This window comes from Lygodium microphyllum, chromosome 1 (genome assembly GCF_053477565.2).
Source record: "Lygodium microphyllum isolate KBCC chromosome 1, Lygodium_microphyllum_v1.1.10, whole genome shotgun sequence".
Taxonomy (NCBI): Eukaryota; Viridiplantae; Streptophyta; class Polypodiopsida; order Schizaeales; family Lygodiaceae; genus Lygodium; species Lygodium microphyllum.
Genome location: NC_141135.1, coordinates 71,021,557 through 71,042,230, shown reverse-complemented (window position 1 = coordinate 71,042,230; position 20,674 = coordinate 71,021,557). Strand labels below are relative to the sequence as shown.

At 46.6% G+C, this 20,674-nt stretch overlaps 1 protein-coding gene across 2 annotated transcripts in view; it reads right to left on the bottom strand.

The window, feature by feature from the left end:
• Window positions 1-20,674, bottom strand: part of AARE (acylaminoacyl-peptidase-like protein) — a 168,545-nt gene that overhangs the window by 17,977 nt on the left and 129,894 nt on the right. For both annotated transcript variants that reach the window (XM_087678308.1, XM_087678302.1), the window contains exon 15: window positions 5,588-5,785. In XM_087678308.1, coding sequence (XP_087534434.1) covers window positions 5,588-5,785 — 198 coding nt within the window. The remainder of the gene's footprint in view (window positions 1-5,587; window positions 5,786-20,674) is intronic.

Below are 20,674 nucleotides of genomic sequence, written 5' to 3'. Positions count from 1 at the left end.
ATATACTTTCTTGATATTAAGGTAATCAGATGTGATGATGGTATATGGCTATCCCAAAGGCATACTATGGCTTGGATATGTTATCTAAGTATGGTATGACAACATGTAAGCCTCTTTCAGTACCATTGGAGCAAAATGTAAAGTTAAGTGCTGATGTTGGGGATGAGATAGAAGACCCTACTATGTTCACGAGGATGGGAGGGAGTTTGATTTACATAACTATCAGAAGGCCAGACTTGAGCTATGTTGTTGGCCTTGTCAGTCAATTTATGCAGATGCCTAGAAAGTCTCATTTGGATGCAGTTAGACGTATATTGAGGTATGTGAAGTCCACTTTACATCATGGACTCTTTTACAAGGCAGGTAAGGACGTACAAATCTTTGGATACACAATGCAAATTGGGCTGGTAGCATATCAGACAGAAGATCTACGAGTGGATTCATGTTTTTCCTTGGTAGTGCAGCAGTTACATGGAGCAGCAAAAAGCAACTTACAGTTGCTTTATCGAGTACGGAGGTGCTGCTATGGCAACATGTGAGGTGGTATAGCTGCAAAAGTTATTAGGTGATTTGGACGTGCAGGGAGATGGTCCAGATGTCATTCATTGTGACAACATGAGCACCATAGAGCTAGCTAGGAATCCAGTGTTCCATACTAGGACAAAACACATTGAGGTGCACTACCACTTTGTGAGAGAGAAGATACTTGCAGGAGAGATTGACTTGGTATATGTCAGCACACAGGATCAGATAGCTGACATTTTCACGAAGGCATTGGGTGCATAGAAGCTTTGAAAGTTCCGAAGCTTACTTGGAGTTGCAAAGATAGAATTGAGCTTGAGGGGAAGTGTTGAGATGGCAAGCTCAACACGTGCACACATTGATGATGGACCGCCTGGCTAGATGAGTCCGCACGTCTACACTTAGCACGTTAGTGGTCAGTATGATACTCACATGGTCACTGACTCATCACTTATTATATTTAGTTTGTTACACCTACCTACAGCTGGCAAAGATATAGTGCCAGTCGATTAGTGTAGTCCATTGTATGGTGTGTGGAAGAAGAAGAAAAATCAACAAGAAAACGTTTTGGCCTCCATCTCTCTTCTTATATTCTTGAGTGAGCTTCCTCTTGTGTATATAGTGTGTATTTGGCGCAGCATCTCAAGCAAGTCCCCCTACCACGCGATTCTTGATAGTCCTCCTAAGTAATCATCTTCCCTACAATTAGCACTTGCAGCTTCTTGACATGCTCCTGCGTAGTAGCGGACTTGGATGGATTAAACATCTGCATGTATAACCCCGAAGACACATGTTTCATAATGGTCATGCGGTCACAACTAAGACCACAAGTCAAAGTAGAGACTGATAAAGAAAAGTGCTGAAAACACACAAAAATGACCTATTGTGGATGCAAATGCAAATCAGGTTTATGCTGAAAATGGAAGGGCAGGAAGTTGGAAACCAAAATGCAGCAATCTCTGTGGCTCGAACTGGTAAACGCAGCAATGTTACCACCTAAAGATGACGGCAGCTTATCACTCATAGCAATGGGAGGCTATGTGACAGTTGTAAACCAAGTAGCAGCAATTGTTGGGGACTCGACAGCTAGTCGAATAGGGCTGATGGCCAAAATCTCAAAGACAAGGGCTGAATGGTGAAATGTGTCTATTTATAGATATGGAAGAATCCTCCCAAATTAGGGTTTCGCTTATGCGATACAAAAATTCTCTAGGACCGCGTACCATTTAATGAAACTTTTGGTAATATACATGTTTTGAGATTGTTTTAAAGAGCTAATCAATTTGTAATGAATTTTTATGCCAACACTAGATTGGAGGGCACATGAGGATTCACTTGGGTCCTCTACAACACTTTAGTGAGATACTTAGGTTGCCATGTAAGCATTGATATTTCTTTTGAGCAATAGTTGGCAGCCCTACTACTCAGCATAAGGCAACAGGTATTATATTGGAGCACAAGGAGACTATCTCTAGCAAGCACAATGATAATGGCAAACCAAGTTTTATTAGCTACTATGTGTTACATAATTTGTTGCTAGGCCTTCTCTAGGTCATACATTGGCCAATCGAAGAGGCTCATCAGGAATTTCATTTGGTCTAGTGGAGATGGTAGACCTGCAAGGGCTAAGATAGCTTGGGATGTTATCATTCAACCAAAATCTAGGGGCAAATTGGGGATATAATTGACCTAGATGATTAGAGCAGAGCATTGATCGTGAAGCTCATTGTTAGGGGCCTCCTTTCAAGCAAGGAGCCATGGAAAAAGCTACTGCTATGGAGATTAGAGACCATTGCTCTTGATGAGGGAGAACCATGGCAGCCTAGCATACATTGGATATTTTAGCACATTCAAGCCACATAGCTTGGGAATAGTTTTCAGGTCAAATTTGTTGCATCTATTATATGGGCATGGAGATCAATATTTGCAAGACTTCAGATTGGCACAGCCCACTGTCGATTCAATCAACTACTCATGATAGTGAGAGGTCATGCCATTGGAAAGAGGGTCCCCCTATTTTGGGGTAAGTTCTCTTCATAGATTAACTTCTATAGTCCGCGAGTGGTTTGTCTTTCTCGAGCTTCCAATTCATATACAAAGTGAGAGACTTCAATGAATCAAGGGGCAAAAGCCACAATGGAGAACATCAGGAAGGTGATACCCCCAAAATGGAGAACTCATGCAAACATGGATTGGGCTCTTTACCAAAGGAGAGATCCTTCTTGCAATGGTAGCCACAAGCTAAGAGAGTGTGTTTACTTTCTTGGTACAAAAGAATGGCACACTTACATGAGAGGAACTAAATTAGTCCAAGCTCATAGGATGCTCTTGAAAAAGGATTAGAGTTGTGGCTCATTATGACAAGACTTGGTACATAGAACCAAATCCTCACTCGTGTATGATAGATGGATGGAGACATTGGGCATACTGGAGGAGGCCACAACAAAAACTTAAATGGAACCTCAAAGAGTGGGTATGCAGAGATCAATTTGCATAGATGCCTCGAGATGTGCCCTTCAGGTATACCACTAAGCTAGGGAGGAGCATACACATGAGAAGGATTAGAGTGGTGCCAACTATAGCTCAACATTGGACTACCCTAGCTATATTGTACCCCTTTCTTGAATCCTTCTAGAGGAGATTGGAGAACAGTTTTAGACCAAGAAAGATCACACTTTTTGTTTGGTTGCTAGCACACGAGTTTAGCAATTGCCACATGGCTTGGCTATGGCACAGACCTTGTCCTTTTGCCTAGATGTGGGCAACAGGAGGAGATAGAGGCATTGCATATGGGATTTCCCAAGGGCTCATAAAATTTAGGGGAGAGCGCTTAAGATGGTGTTTCATGGTATTGTAGACTGTATGATCCCTACATGGAGGACCCTTGCTTGGATCATAGACAAGGGCCCAACTTGTGGATATGATCATGTATAAGGGAGTCATGCCTAGGGTAGCTAGTGAGCAGAATTAGTGTTTAACTCAAATAACCATTACATGCTGAATTAGCCTCTTGAACAAGCCCAAAAATGCTTGATTACTGAAAAACCCTAAAACGGGGAGTGGTTCAAGAGAGTTAAAACGGGGAGAGGTCCGAGGTTTCGAAACTTTCTATAAATAGGCAAGCTGCCCTCCATTCAGCCCAATCTCGTTTTTGCATGTTACATGCCTTCTAGCTTCGCTACCCACATCCCATTCATGAAGGACATCTCAGCAGAGGCTGTGCGACCTTGTCTAGACCCATCTAGGGCCTGTTTCCAGCCTTCATCACACAGTCCACACCTTCTAAAGCTGCTGTCCACCCCAACTATTGCAACTATTCACTCCTCTACTGTCACCAGGTGCCACATGGCATTCTACTACTGTGTTTGTACTTGCTAGCTGCTGCCCTACCCCAAATGTTTGCAAAAATTCTGCATTTGCCTCAGCAAGCTGCTGTATAGGCTGCCACATCACCATCTCCATCTGCATTCACACTACAGGCTGCCATATCATCAACTCCTGCTGCATTGTCTGTTTTTCTCTCTCCTCAGCAGCCCGACACTAATCCAACACATCATCTGCTGTCTTTGGGGGGGGTGGGGGGTGGGGGGGGGGGGGGGGGCTGCGGTGTTTATAGTTTTCATTTCCTGCATGGTTTGTTTGCTACATGAGCATCATGTTATATTATTCCTTCACTCTGCTCATTGTCTCTAAGTTACCCTAACCCTAACTGTGTTATGCCGAGTTTATGTTTTGTCATACACTTTCATTTATGTTTCTACATTAGGGTATTTCTTTAGAATTTGCATGATATTTAGAGACAATGTGGACTCAAGGGACATTGCCACACGTGGGAGCTCAAAGCTAGCATTATTGCTTGGTACACATACACATCGACAGCCAAATGTGGTCAGGCCATTGATCTTTTACACATATCTATTTCAGAGACTCTCACCAAGATTTGGACAAAGATAGTGCATACTCTTTGTGGGAGATGAAAGAAAATACAATGCAGTTCAAAGACTATGAGGAGGAAGAGAGATGCTTTTCTCATGACTTAGGATTCTGGCAATTTCTTTCTCTTCCAAACCCACATTGTCTGGCATTATAGGCCTCCTGATTGGCTATTTATTCCACCTTTGTGATAGACTTTCCCTTACATATTTGATATGGAAGTCCCTTATAGGGATGCTTTGTAATTTGCACTTTACCAAGGGATATTTTGTTCCAAGAAGTCTTATGAATAGAATTTTCTCTTTTCTATTCAAGAAAAACGTCATAACTAACATAATTACACACAAGCTTAAGGGCCTTCTGAATACGGGATTACATCTAGCTCGTTCTGACTAATAGTGCACCACCAGCAATAGTCGTAATCAATATGTAAGTACAAATTACTCTAGGAACACTCCACAAGCTCAGGTTTTGCCATATTGAATTGTGTGATTGATTCACTATCTTAACAAACAATTGCCAGACGTCACCAACATATGTGCTATTTTTTTGTTCTTAGGGACAATGGCCAAATCCGCTCAGTTTCCACTTCATGCATAACTGCCAAATGCAATGGACAGACCCACCAATCAGGCCAGTAAGGAGATAACATTATGGAGATTCCCCAAGGAGTTTCCAGCAAAAAGGACCATAGATGCCCATTGACCCTCCTATAGAACTACACTCTCTCTTTCTTGAACAGATAAGACCATAAAGGCTCCTCCCCTAGGTTTTCATGGCACACATTTTGTATGCCTTATTTACTAAAGAGCAGTACTGAAGAAAAAGATCAGTACTTTTGTTATGGGGAGTTCTACTTCATAATTTGGGGGCAAATTTGAGCTTCTCGTCATCATATTATTTTCAGATTGATGAAGTGAAAAACAAGAGACATTCAGATATTACAGATATATAAAGAAAATAACTATTTTAAACATACTAACAATAACGCACATATCCAAACTATTTCAACCTTATGAAACATATTTTCAATCCTAAGCTCTTTATTGTTGTACCTTTAATGTAACCTTTCTTTTTAAAAGCATCTCTAAAGAACATTCTGAAAGTCAAACTTCAACCATTAAGATTATACCTTGTTAATATGGTACATTGGTGATGCTTGATAGAAGGTCTTTAAGTGCTCAGCAGATGGGGAATCAGAATAGGAAGAAAAGCAAGCTTCTCCATACGTCTCTACATAACACCAATCTGGAATATCTGTTACACCAATCATTGACGAGATGTTGCATACAGGATTTATAACTGCTGCAGTCACAAAGCGGTCAGGTGCCTGCAAAGACATTCAAAAGTAGTCACATGTCAGCTGTAACCATTTTCAACACATAGAGAGTCTACAAAATCACCAGATACGTTGAATCTTAGCAGCCAGCTGCATATAGACCTATTTTACACGGATGTATACCACCAAATATATGTAAACAAGCTATACAACCATAAAAATCTTGTATTGCTTGTAAAGATGTGTTTATATGCATCCAGGTCTATGTCAGTGTATGTGCATGCATGCAAGATGTGTATATATGCATCCAAGGTATATGTCAGTGTATGTGCATGGATGCATGCACATGTACATGCCTGCATGAATGTTTGCATAGATGTGCGAGTGCATGTGTGCATGCGCGCGCGCGTGTGTGTGTGTGTGTGTGTGTGTGGATTGTGTGCGGTGCACACATGCACGTGCAGGCATGCATGTGCATTATGTGTGCATGCACACATGCATAGGTGGTTGGGCAGGTGGATGGGTGGGTGGTTGGGTGCGTGCATGTGTGAAGGTTTTCAAGCACGTGTGCATGAGTTGCTCTAGTCTCTTCAAAATACCCTTTCCCTTGAAGACCTTCCACAGTTGAATTTGAAGTGTTTTTCCATTGCTTTTAGGCCTTTGATCTGAATTGCTCCACACTTGGTCAACTAAGGATGTACATTTTACATTAATGAAATGGTGCATTCCTCAAAAAAGTGTCTTACTATGGATATCTAATTGTATGGATATTTGAAGGTGGTCAATGTCAGCCATTTGGTTCTTTACTTATGATGCAATTTACAAGGCAAGCTTCCAATGTGTAGCCTCATGCGATACATCGCTCTGTCAGAATTTGCCAATTCTAGGCAATGCCCAATGTAATTTGTGTGGTGTGGACACTTGTTAAAGTGTCAATGTAGGGTGTGTACATGTAGTGTGTTAGGATATTAAAGTAGAGAAACTAGGCTCTATAGTAAATAAACCTAACTCTAGTTAGTTGGTGGAAGCGTGCATAGTTGTCATGTACGAAAAGTACGGTACGATAAAATACGGTACTAAATGGTACTTTAAGATTTTATAAGGTACGGTACAATATTAGTATGAAAAAAAAAATAACTTCATTATTTTGAACTATAGATGATAGAACAGATGTTAAGAGTCTAAATAGCAATGCTATTGGAGTATATAAGATGAATACTTGAGGGTAACACACCAAAACCTCTATGGCATATGCCGCATGCGCAACATGCACTACAACTTACAAGTACATACATAGGAGTGGATACATCATATATGAATGATTATACAAATAACAGGCATGTATGCTTGAGAGAGAGAGAGAGAGAGAGAGGCGCAGCGTGCGTGCAGCCTGGTCGTCGCCTGTGCCTCTTGCCCTACTGCCGCCCGTCTGACCTATGCACCACGGCCCCTGACATCGCCCAGTCCTGCGCGACCTGCTACCGTCGCCCGTTTGGCCTGTGGACCGCGGCCCCTGCCATCGCCCTAACCTGCACCCTCTGTCGAAAGGCTCCGTTGACGCCCGTCGTCTGCTCGCCAGATTTGCTGCTGGTCGCTGGTTCTGCGCCAGCGTGCAGCGCCCTTCACATCTGCCCCCTCGACGCCTCCCTATGCCTGACCCCTTGTCGCCTACCCTGTCGACGTGACCTGTGCAGAGAGCTCCGCCTGTGGTCGACTGCTCTGCGTCAGCGTGCAGGGCTGATGCAACCGCGTGGACGCCTCACCTATGTCTGACCTATTACCTTGCGCCCCGATTCATCTGCGCGTGTCTGTCCTGTTCTCCACAGGAGCCCCATTGCAGTCATATTGCTGCAGCTGGGTGGTTCCCTGATTTTGCAGGTCTGCGGGACCTGCAGAGCGAGAGAGAGAGAGAGAGAGAGAGCGAGAGAAGCATGGTTGGCCTGGACATGGCTTTTATAGAACAAACGGTGGCCGCTCTTGGTCCAGATTCTAATGCAGACGAACCGGAAGATATGGTGCCGTGTACAGAGAAGATCCCGCCTGCTCCTGACTTGCAGCCTGCGGCTAAACGCTCCAAGCCTACGCCCGAAGAGACCATCGGTCATCAGGATCGTTCTTATGCTCAGGTGGCCTCTGATGCTATGGATTCCTAGGAGATTGACTGGGAGCATTTGCTGGAGTTTGCCAATACGTTGCTTGGCGACTATGTCCGGCATAATCATGAAGCTTTTTCTGACGCGGGAACTGAAGAGGTTCTAGAGGCAACGGTGGATCCGAAAACTGTCCTGCGCTCTTTTTCAGTGTTTTATGACCGTGCAATTATACTCTTCTTCACCGGCAGGATCCCAGTACTTTCCCATATTCGCCAATGGCTGCACCATTTACTGCAAGGGGCGTGTGTTGAGGAGATTTTTGTTGGGCCTCGAGGCTTCTATGAGGTGCTGCTAGACTCGTAGAAGCATCGGGCTGAGCTCCTGTCCAAACTACCATTGTTCTTTGATCGCCGTTTGGTCCATGTTGTGCCCTAGAGCCCTATGGCAGCCTTTCAGCGCCTGCTTCAATGTGAATGCCCGGTGTGGGTTGAGGTGGAAAATTGCCCAGCTGTCTATTGGCCATTGTTAAAGGGTGCCACGGCCGTTGTGGAAACAGTGCTGGTCCCCCCAAGCCTAAGGGCAATGAATAGAAATCGTTTGTGTATGTTATGGGACACTGCCAGGAAGAGGCCTGCATGGCTGCGCCTTAATTGCTCTGGCATGCATCCTTTGCATTTTCGCTTGAAATGGGGCAACTTTGCAGACATTGCTTTTCGTGTGGTAAATTGGAGCAATTTATGGCCGAATGCCCAGAGAGGCAACCATCTTCAGATACTATGCATGTTGTCCTGCCCATGGATGACATGGTGCTTGATGCTCCGTCATAGGAGGAAACCCAGCCAGCCAGTGTTTTGGATAAAGGTAAACAACAGGTTTTGGGTTTGGATTCACGTAGCAATGACTGGATAGAGGCACGTCCCAAAAAAGGTAAACACTTGGATGCTGCTCTGCCGGATTCTGGGCCTACTGTGTCACAGGACTCAATGCGCACGTATATGCACAGGAAAGAAATGTTCTCTTCACAGCATGCTGTGCGTACTATGGCTCCTGCTCCCTGTAATTAGTCTACAAGAAAAGTATATACAGACGGTCCCAAGGGCCCGCCTGCTAAGTTGGCATTTGATTCTAGAAGCAATGTGATTACACCCTGGGATCGTCATTATCCCCGTTCCATCCCCAAGACAATGGATATCCCATCTACCTCTAAAGCTGGCTCGCAGAATTCTTTTGCAGTGTTAGCTGATTTTCTGGATGACGGTGTCCTTGACATTCTAGCAGACAAGGTTAAATCGAGGCAAGCGGTGCCTCGTTCTTGATTTTCTTTTTACAGATATATGAAGATACTCACGTGGAATGTGTGAGGCATTTGTTCTCGCCATAAGCAACATGCCATGTGGACTGTCTTGCATGAGAATCAGTGGGATGTCTTGTGTGCGGTGGAGCACAAGAGTCACGGTGAAGCAGGAAAAGTGGTGGATTGCCATGGTTTTCGCTTGTTTTATGCAGGGACACATGCTATGCATTATTCGGGTGTGCTTATGATTGTTCATGAGAAATATCAGCCTGTTCTTACTAAAAACAATGTACAGGGCCGCTTTGTGGTAATTGAAATTTTATTTGAAGGAGAGATCTTATGGTTGCTGGGCCTCTATGCTCCGAACGATCCTTTATCACGCCGGGATCTTTGGAAGACTTTGCAAAGCTCCATGTCGCTTGGCAGAAGGGGTTTCTTGATGGGAGATTTCAATATGTGTGTTGACTCTTCACAGTCCACTTTAGGACATTCGGTGATGGATGCTCCGGAAAGTCGGGCATGGAATGCCTTTGCTCTTGCGGCACTTAAGCAAGATCTATGGTCTTGGTTACAACCTTCATCTCCAGGGTTTACGTTCCATTCCACACAGTATGCATCTACATGGCCGCGGCTGGATCGAATGTACATCATGCAGGATGATGATTTTCTTCCTGAGATGCTAGAAATGAAAGTTTTGCAGCAATATGCCTTGTCCGACCATTTCCCTCTCCAGCTTGAGATACTAGCACATCCCATTGCACCTTCTATGCAGTTGTTGGATAGACTCCCATTACGTTTCAACTCCTCTTATTTGAATCATTCTATCTTTCAGGGCTATATGCAGCAATTGATTGAGAGATTTTTATTGGACTTTGCCTCTGAGGGCACAGTTTCTTTTGAACGACTGCTCTCTAATGTGCAACGGGTCGCTCGCCAGTATGGGATACATCATGCCTCTCTTTGTCGGCGGCGTCGACATGCAGCGGAAGTCTTACTCGCTTTGGTTCATTCGCTATTGGTGGATACCCCAGATGATGATTTTATGTTATCTCTGGCGCAGCGTTTGGCTGATCGTACTAAAGAATTTCAGTTGAAATCCTATCAGCAGGCCAAATTGCACAATTTGACTGACAATTTGCAAGATAATGCTTGTCAGACTCATAAGTTCTTTCGCGCCTTGCATGCTTCTCCTCCTCGGGAAAATATGACCAGACTTCAAGATTCAGAGGGTCGCATGGTCACTGATCCGCACACCATTGTCTATATCTGCAGGAATTATTTTCGGGATCTTCTTGGTTCTTCTCCGTCGCCTTCTGACCAGGTTACGTATGCACGTTCAGTCTTCTATGATCTGGTCGGCCATCAGGTTCCACTTGATATGCGAGCTACTTTGGAGGCAGATATTTGCGAGGAGGAGGTTATGGATGTTTTGTTACATCTGCCTAAGGATAAAAGCCCTAGCTGGGATGGTCTCACCAATGAATTCTTTGAGAGCTCGGCTACCCTACTGGTGCAGCCATTGGTGGCTATGTTTCAGCAAGTTTGGGAAACAGGGGTCATGCCTTCCTCATGGAAAGAAGGCCTTATCAAACTGCTTCCAAAGGTTCCTTCGCTGTCAATGTTGCAACACTGGAGGCCAATTTCATTGATGGGCTCGATGTATAAAATCTTTTCCAAAGTCCTAGCGAATAGGCTCCACAAGCACCTTCCAGCTATTGTGCATCCTCTTCAATATGGTTTCATTAAGGGCCGCAACATTCTGCATAATATCTTAAATGTGCAAATGGCCATTGACTATGCAAGGCACTCTAGTCAGGAAGTGGTATTGATTCAATTGGATCTGGAAAAGGCCTTTGACTACTTAGATTGGTCTTTCATTGCAGAACTTATGTCTGCTATGGGTTTTGGTACTCGGATGTCCCGATTGATCTACACCATTAGTGCTGAGGCTTCTTCGCGTGTTATGCTCAATGGTGGGGTTACAGAGCCATTTGTCCTTGCACGCTCGGTGAGACAGGGTTGCTCTTTGAGTCCTCTCTTCTTTGCCCTGGCGACCCACCCGGTTCTTTCAATGTTATCTTCAATGGCAGCTTCGGATCAGCTGGCCGGATTGTCTCTTCCTTTGGGGCAGCACTTCATTAGCCAATCTTTGGCTGATGATAGCTTTATGATTTTGCGTGCAGACAAGGACAACATTCGCAAGGCATTAGATGTTTGGACACTCTTTGGTCATGCTTCGGGACTTCGCATCAATACCTTCAAATCAGCCATTCTCAGCTGCACGGAGTCGGATTTACAATCGTTGGGCTGGCAGGGTCAGGTGGTTTCCCGTGGCTCCATTGTCAGGCATCTTGGGTACCCGTTGGGTATTGATGTTCGGCCAAAGAAACTATTGGAGTGGATTTCACAGAAACTGGCAACTAAGTTTATGTATTGGAAGTCGCAAGCGTGGCCCTTTCATGTCCGCCTCAAAGTTGCGCAGACAATTATGCTGCCAATGCTCACATATTTCTTGCCATTGCTGCCCTGGTCCCCTACTACTTTGATGGCTCTCACTCGCCCTATTCGTTTCATGTTATGGAAGAAGGATTCATTGCACGCAGGTATTTCGTGGATTTCGTGGTTGCATACGTGTACCCCCAAACGCCTGGGTGGTGGGGCTATTTTGGATGCTGAAACTCATATGCTGGCTCTTCGTTGGTCTCTTTTTCGCACTATGTGCATGGATCATCACCTATGGACCATTATAGCCCGTTATTTTTTGGAGGACAGCGGGCTTCGGCATGGTAATACACAAATTCCGGGCTCCTGGTGGCATGTCCTCAATGCAGACTCTCGATTTTCCAGCCCCGCCTCTTCTCTATTATTGCATTTGGTCGGCTCCTGGAAAGTGGTACTCCAAAAGGCGAGTTGGCATCCAGCGAAGGACCGCTTGCATACTAACTCTTTTCAACTGGAATTGTTGGCAGTCTCAAGATTACTTTCATGGGAAGACAAACATGAGCTTCGCCCAAAATTTAACCGCATGGCCCGTCTGGGTGTGACTTCAGTTGCGGATGCCACTCTTGCCAGTCGTAATGTCTTCGCATCGTTTCGTACGGCCAGGAGACTTTTCAGAATCCCGCGTGGATACCATGACTTATGGGAGCAGCTTTGGTTGGTACTTCAGGGCAGGCAACCTTTTCCTTCCCTTGCGGTGGATCGGCCTTGGCAAGACTGGGACCTGGCAGGCCGGTTGAGCCTGGAAAAGGCCTCTACTAATCAGGTGTATCATCTTCTGATTACAGATCATCAATGGCTGGGTGTTAAAGCTAATTCTGTATGGGGATTGCGGAAAGTTCAGTCATGGTGAAAGGCAATGGTGATGGAAGGCTGGTTGAATAAGACACCGTTCAAATGTAAGGTCTTTCTTTGGTGGGTGATGATTAGTGGTCTTCCTCTTGCCTCGGCCCTTTCCAAGCGCCGAATCTCCAATGGCAATTGTTTCTTCTGTACCACTACTGTGGAATCTGCACGGCATCGATTTATTTCTTGCCCGCTGGCCAAGAAGATCTGGTCGTTCTTGTCACAGGTTTGGCGTACAGTGGTGGGGTCCTCTCTAACCCCTTTTGACTGGGTTTTTGTGCGGCCAAAATACCCCACACCGCCACAGTTGCATATGAAGATCTTGTTTCACTTTTTCAGATTCTGGGGATGCTGGCACAATTGGACCACTCGGAATGCCTTTCTTTTTGATTCCGCCTCTAATGTACCGAAACACATTGCCCGGCTTAAAGGTCTCTTGCATTGGCAGATAGATCTCCTTCGGCACTCGGACTTGCTCCCTCGGGAGGACTTGCTTCCCTGGCACATGGCAATTTCCTATGGGTCTTTGCCATGACCTGTGTAACTTTTGTGTGGCTTAGTATTGGGATCTTACACATGTTGGCCTAGAGCCCTCGTGTATCTTGTAATCATGAAAACTTGTACCTTTTTTCGTAATTAATAGAATTACCTTTTACGAAAAAAAAAGAAAATGACACGAGATGCTTTATTAACATTTACAAGAGGCCAAAATGACCTGTGAGACCAACAATTACCAAACAAACCACCAAAGGTTTTGGTAAAAGATTTATGAATTTTGTTATGGTTTTGTTTGGCATTGCTAAGGCTAAAGCAGCTACCGATGGTACATTCACTAATTCGTGTACTCTCAGAAGGTACATTAGGCCAAGCCTAGTTTTATTAGCAATGTGTACTAATGCTTTGGGTTGGGTGGTGCAAAATGAGCTGTGAACAAAGGTAAAATCAATAGGATTAAGCTACTTGATGATTCTCAAATGGTGCTGAATTTATTTATTGATGACACTAACATATTGTGAAAAATGATGGGACATCAATTAGAAACGTTTGAAACTGCTTAAATACCTTATGTATGGCCTTTGGCTCTAGGATAAATCATAACAAAACATGTATGAGAAGTCTAATCAAGCTTCCACCCCCTTTCTTGGTTGATCGATCAAGGCTACAAAATCACCACCACCACCACAACAACAACAGTCAACAACCCAAACCACCACCAACAACAACCACCACGCAAAAAAAAAAGTGCTTGTTTTTTGGTACGAATTCGTACGGTACGGTACGGTACAAACCGTATAGTACAAACTAGTTCGTACTACGTACGAGTGCAACTATGGAAGCGTGGTTAGGTCCAAGGTTGTCTCCGTACGTAGTTCAGACTAATCCGTACAATACGATACGGTACGTATCCATACAATTTAGTACGAAAAAAAAAACTCTTTTTGGCCACTCTTCTTCAAGCCTACAACTTTCTTTTTTTCTTTCACCTTTCTTTTTTTTTTCTTCTTTCTTTCTTATTTCTCTTCCCTAAGCCTCTCTCTCTCTCTCTTTTTTTTTCGTAAAAGGTAATTGTATTAATTACGAAAAAAATACAAGATTACTGGATTACAAGATTACAAGATACATGATGACACAAAGCCATCATGTGAAGAGGTTTTCTCTTTCTTTCTCTTTCTCTTTTTTCTGATTACAAGATACACGAGGGCCCTAGGCCAACGTGTGGGGAAGCCCCATAGTAATGCACTGAAAAGGTTACACCAATCATGGCAACGACCCAGAGGCAATTGCCATATGCCACGGATGCAAATCCTCCCGAGGGAGCAAGTCGGAGTGTCGGATGAGATCTAGCTGCCAATGCAAGAGCCCTTTAAGCCTGGCAATATGTCGCGGTACATTAGAGGCCGAATCAAAGAGAAAAGCATTGCGCGTGGTCCAAATGTGCCAGCATCCCCAATATCTGAAAAAGTGAAATAAGATCTTCTCATGCAACTGTGGCGGTGCGGGATACTTCGGGCGCACAAAAACCCAGTCGAAAGGAGTTAGCGAGGACCCCACCACCGCGCGCCAAATGTGCGACAAGAGTGACCAGATATTCTTGGCGAGCGGGCAAGAGACAAAACGATGTCGAGCCGATTCCGCCAGTGTGGTACAGAAGAAACAATTGCCATTCGAGATGCGACGCTTGGCAAGGGCCGAGGCCAGAGGAAGACCACCAATCATGACCCGCCAAAGAAAAACCTTGCATTTGAAAGGTGTCTTATTTAGCCAGCCCTCCATCAGCGTTTTCTGCCACCATGACAGCGATTTCCGCAGTCCCCAAACAGTATTAGCTTTCTCTCCCAGCCATTGGTGATCTTGAACAAGAAGATGATACACCTGATTAGTAGAGGCCTTTTCCAAACTCAGGCGGCCTGCAAGGTCCCAATCCTGCCAAGGGCGATCCACAGCCAAGGCTGAAAAGGGTTGCCTACCCTGAAGCTCCGACGAAAGCTGCTCCCATAAATCACGGTATCCACGCGGGATCTTGAAGAGTCGCCGAGCAGTCCGAAACGATACGAGGACATTGCGAGTGGCAAGGGTAGCATCCGCAACCGACGTCACACCTAAACGGGCCATGCGATTAAATCTTGGTCTGAGCTGATGTTTATCTTCCCATGAAAGGAGTCTCGATACTGCCAACAATTCCAGCTGAAAGGAATTAGTCTGCAAGCGGTCCACTACTGGGTGCCAATGGGCCTTTTGGAGCACCACTTTCCAAGAGCCGACCAAGTGCAGTAACAAAGAGGAAGAGGGACTGGAAACACGAGAGTCAGCATTAAGGACATGCCACCAGGAGGTCCGAAGCCGTGTGTTGCCATGGCGGAGCCCGCTGTCCTCAAGAAAATAACGGGCTATGATGGTCCATGGGTGGTGATCCACACACATGGCACGGAAAAGGGACCAACGAAGAGCTAACATATGAGTGTGTGCATCCAAAATAGCTCCACCACCCATGCGCTTAGGGGTACATGCATGTGACCATGAAATCCACGAAATGCCTGCCTGCAGTGAATCCTTCTTCCACAGCATGAAACGGATGGGATGAGTGAGGGCCTTCAAAGTAGTAGGCGTCCATGGCAGCAAAGGCAGGAAATACGTTAGCATTGGTAGCATGATTGTTTGGGCCACTTTGAGGCGGACATGGAATGGCCACGCTTGCGACTTCCAGTACATAAACTTCACCGCCAGTTTTTGTGAAATCCACTCCAGCAGGTCTTTTGGCCGTACATCCACCCCCAATGGGTATCCAAGATGCCTGACAATGGAGCCACGGGAAACCACCTGTCCTTGCCAGCCTAGGGACTGTAAATCAGTCTCCATACAACTGAGAATGGCTGACTTAAGGGCATTGATGCGAAGCCCAGAGGCCTGACCAAAGAGTGTCCAAACATCTAATGCCCTTCGAATGTTGTCCCTGTCCGCCTGCAAAATCATAAAGGTGTCATCAGCCAAAGATTGGCTAACGAAGTGTTGACCCAACGGAAGAGACAGCCCGGCCAACTGAGCAGAGGCTGCCATGGAGGATAACATTGAAAGGACCGGGTGAGTCGCCAGGGCAAAGAAGAGAGGGCTCAAAGGACAACCCTGTCTGACCGAGCGTGCAAGGACAAATGGCTCTGTAACCCCACCATTAAGCATAACTCTGGAGGAAGCCTCAGCACTAATGGTGTAGATCAATCGGGACATTCGGGTACCAAAGCCCATAGCCGACATGAGGTCTGCAATGAAAGACCAGTCCACATAATCAAACGCCTTTTCCAAGTCCAATTGAATCAATACCACTTCCTGACCGAAGTGCCGCGCATAGTCAATAGCTATTTGCATATTTAAGATATTATGCAGAATGTTGCGGCCCTTAATGAAGCCATATTGGAGAGGATGCACAATAGCTGGAAGGTGCTTGTGAAGCCGATTCGCCAGCACTTTGGAGTAGATTTTATACATGGAGCCCATCAAAGAGATTGGTCTCCAATGTTGCAACTTTGACGGCGAAGGGACCTTTGGAATTAGTTTGATAAGGCCTTCTTTCCATGAGGAGGGCATGACCTCCGTTTCCCACACCTGCTGAAACATAGCCACCAATGGCTTCACCAACTGCGTGGCCGAGGTCTGAAAGAATTCATTAGTGAGACCATCCCAGCCAGGACTTTTATCCTTCGGCAAGTGCAACAAGACGTCCATAACCTCTTCCTCGCAAATATCCGTCTCCAACGTGGCTTGCATATCAACTGGAACCTGCTGGCGGACCAGATGATAGAAGACCGAGCGGGCATGCGTAACCTGGCTAGAAGGCGAGGAAGAAGAACCAAGAAGTTCCATAAAATAGTTTCTGCACATAGTGACAATGGTCTGCGGATCCGTAACCATGCGACCTTCCGAATCCTGAAGTCTGGTCATATTTTCGCGAGCCAGAGACGCATGCAAGGCGCGAAAGAACTTATGAGACTGGCAGGCGCTATCTTGCAATGTGTCCGTCAAGTTGTGCAGCTTGGCCTGTTGATAAGATTTCAACTGAAATACTTGAATAAGATGGGCCAACCGCCTCTCCAGAGACAGCAGAAAATCATCATCAGGGGAATCCAGAAGCAAGGAACGGACCAAAGCCAGTAAGTCTTCTGCTGCATGTCGACGTTGGCGGCAAAGCGAGGCATGATGGATCCCATACTGGCGAGCAACCCGCTGCACATTAGAGAGCAGCCGTGCAAATGAAGGCAAGCCCTCAGAGGCGAAGTCCAATAAGAATCTCTCAATCAGCTGCTGCATATAGCCCTGGAAAATTGAATGCTTCAAATAAGAGGAGTTGAAACGTAAAGGGAGCCTATCCAGCAATTGCACAAAAGGTGCAATAGAGTGTGCCCGCATCTCAAGCTGGAGGGGGAAATGATCCGACAACGCATATTGCTGCAAGACCTTCATTTCCAGCATCTCGGGAAGAAAATCATCGCCCTGCATGATATACATTCTGTCCAGTCGCGACCAGGTAGTTGCATATTGTGCGGAATGAAAAGTAAACCCTGAAAAAGAAGGGTGAAGCCACGACCAAAGATCTTGCTTGAGTACGTGCAAAGCAAAGGAACTCCACACCCGGCTTTCCGACGTATCCATTACCGAATGCCCTGAAGTGGACTGAGAAGAGTCAACACACATATTGAAATCTCCCATCAAAAACCCCCTTCGGCCGAGTGACATGGAGCCCTGCAAAGTGGACCAAAGATCCCGTCGGGATGCGGGATCATTCGGAGCATAGAGGCCCAACAGCCATAAAATCTCTCCTTCAAATAAGACTTCGATCACCAGAGAGCGGCCGTGCACATCATTTTTGACAAGGACAGGCTGATATTTCTCATGGACAATCATCAGCACGCCCGAATAGTGCGTAGCAGGGGTTCCTGCATAAAATAGACAGAATCCTGGGAAGCGGGAGGCCCACGATCCGCCAGGCCTGCATCCAACTTTTTACCTTTTTTGGGACGTGCCTCAATCCAGTCAGTGCGACGGGAATCCACACTCAGGACCTGTTGTTTGCCTTTATCCATGACATGAGGAGACTGAAGGGCTTCCTGGGGCGTGGCATCAAGCACCATGTCGTCCTTGGGCAGCACAGCCTGCGCATCCTCCGAAGACGATTGCTTTTCAGGGCATTCGGCCATGAAATGCCCCAATTTACCACATGAAAAGCAGTGGCCCGCAAAGTTGCCCCATTTTAAGCGAAAATACAAAGGATGCATGCCCGAACAATTGAGGCGAAGCCACGCGGGCCTTTTCCTGGCCGTGTCCCATAGCATGCATAAACGGTTGCGGTTCATCGCCCTGAGGCTTGGGGGAACCAGCACTGTTCCCACAACTGCCATCGCATCCTTCAACATGGGCCAATAGACCGCCGGACAGTTTTCCACCTCCACCCACACCGGGCATTCGCGTTGAAGCAGACGCTGGAAGTCGGCCATGGGGCGCCATGGCACAACATGGACCAAGCGGCGATCAAAGAATAGCGGCAACTTGGACAGGAGCTCAGCGCGATGCGTTTCCGATTTCAGCAGGACCTCATAAAAGCCGCGAGGTCCAAGGAAGATCTCCTCAACAGACTCCCCTTGCAATAGATGGTGCAACCACTGGCGAATATGCGAAATCACTGGGATCCTGCCAGTGAAGAAAAGTATAACTGCACGGTCATAGAACACCGAGAAGGATCGCAAGACTGATTTGGGGTCCACCGTGGCTTCCAGCACATCATCCGTTCCCGCAACAGAAAAAGATTCGGTATTATGCTGGACATACTCGCCGAGCAGAGTATTGGCGAAGTCCAGCAAATGCTCCCAGTCAATTTCCTGCGAATCCACAGGATCAGAGGCCACTTGCACATAGGAGCGTTCCGGAGGACTCATTGCCTCATCAGGCGTATGCTTGGAGCGTTTGCCGGCAGGCGGCAGTTCAGAACTCGGCAGCAACTCTTCCGTGCATGGCACCATATCTTCCGGCTCCTCTGCATCAGAATCAGGGCCAAGGGCTGCCACCGTCCGGTCAAGAAAATCCAAGTCCAGGCCAGCCATACTGCTGTCTTCACACGCGGTGTCAAGGGGTCAGGCACAGGCGGTGCAGAGTTGCAGGGCGCTGCAGGTACCGGCGACGGGCAGCGTTGGACCGGCGGGGCAGACGTCAGGCGTGAGGCGGGCAGACATCAGCCATCAGATGTCAGACGTCAAGTGCAGCAGGTAGAGGCGACGGGGAGCGTTCGACAGGCGTGGCGGACGTCAACGTCTGACGAAGGCGGGCAAACGCTAGGTGTGGACGAAAGCGAGCGCAGGTACAGACGACGTGGCAAGCGTGACAGGCGCAGGTACAGACGGGCGACGGCTGCTGCGACAGGCGTACGAAGGACAGGTGCAGACGGGCGCAAGGACAAACGGGCGCAGCGACGATGGACAGGTTCAGCGGCTGGCAGCTGGCGTGGGGGAAGAAGATCCATAGACGACACGATCGACGCCGCGCTTTTCCGCGTCTTCAGCCATGGAAAGAGGTTGGCGACGGAGCAGGACGAGAAATGTTAGGGTTCAGAGATGGTGGACTGTCAAGACCTGCGGGGCGTCGGCCTCTCTCCCTCTCTCTCTCTCTCTCTCTCTCTCTCTCTCTCTCTCTCTCTCTCTCTCTCTCCGTAATGGATCTCTCTCTCTCTCTCTCTCTCTCTCTCTCTCTCTCTCTCTCTCTCTCTCTCTCTCACACCCTCTTTTTTCAGCACCAACTGGACGCACTACAGGCCTTCTGCCAAGACAAAGACCTAACTGTGAACCTGGGGAAAACCAAGGTCATGGTGTTCAACACGTCAACCCAATGGCTCCGACGGTCGGTAGCCCCCTTCACATACGGCGGAGAGACCGTGGACGTGGTCCAAAGATACATCTATTTGGGGATTACATTCTCTGGACCAAGATTTACCCTGAGAAAAGTAGCAGAAGATAGACTAACCCGAGGCTATGCAGCCCTCGGGTCAATGGAGAACCAATGTGCCCCCATACAGTTCCAGGAACCCCGGACAAAGCTCTGGCTTTTTGACACCTTGGTCACACCAGCCCTCCTGTATGGGGCTCCCATATGGGGGTCCAGTCTCTACCACACACGGAGGGCCCCACAGGATCAACCACTGCCTAAGGAGGAGGCCACCTATGAGGGACATAGCATAAATGTTAGCTTCACTGGGACTTTTGAAATCTCCCAGATATTTTATATGCAACATTTTGGTCTCACAGGCCAACTTGGTCTGTTGTAGACGTTAATATAACTTTCTTTCTTTCTTCTTTCTCAAGCCTCTCCTCTCTCTCTTTTTTTCATAAAAGGTAATTGTATTAATTACGAAAAAAAGGTACAAGTTTACATGATTACAAGATACACGAGGGCTCTAAGCCAACGTGTGTAAAATCCCAGTACGAAGCCACGAAAAAGTTACACAGGTCATGACAAAGACCCAGAGGAAATTGCCATATGCCAGGGAAGAAAGTCCTCCGGAGGGAACAAGTCCGAGTGCCGAATGAGATCTATCTGCCAATGCAAGAGACCTTTAAGCCTGACAATGTGTCTCAGTACATTAGAGGCCGAGTCAAAAAGAAAGGCATTCCAAGTGGTCCAATTGTGCCAGCATCCCCAGTATCTAAAAAAGTGGAATAAGATCTTCATATG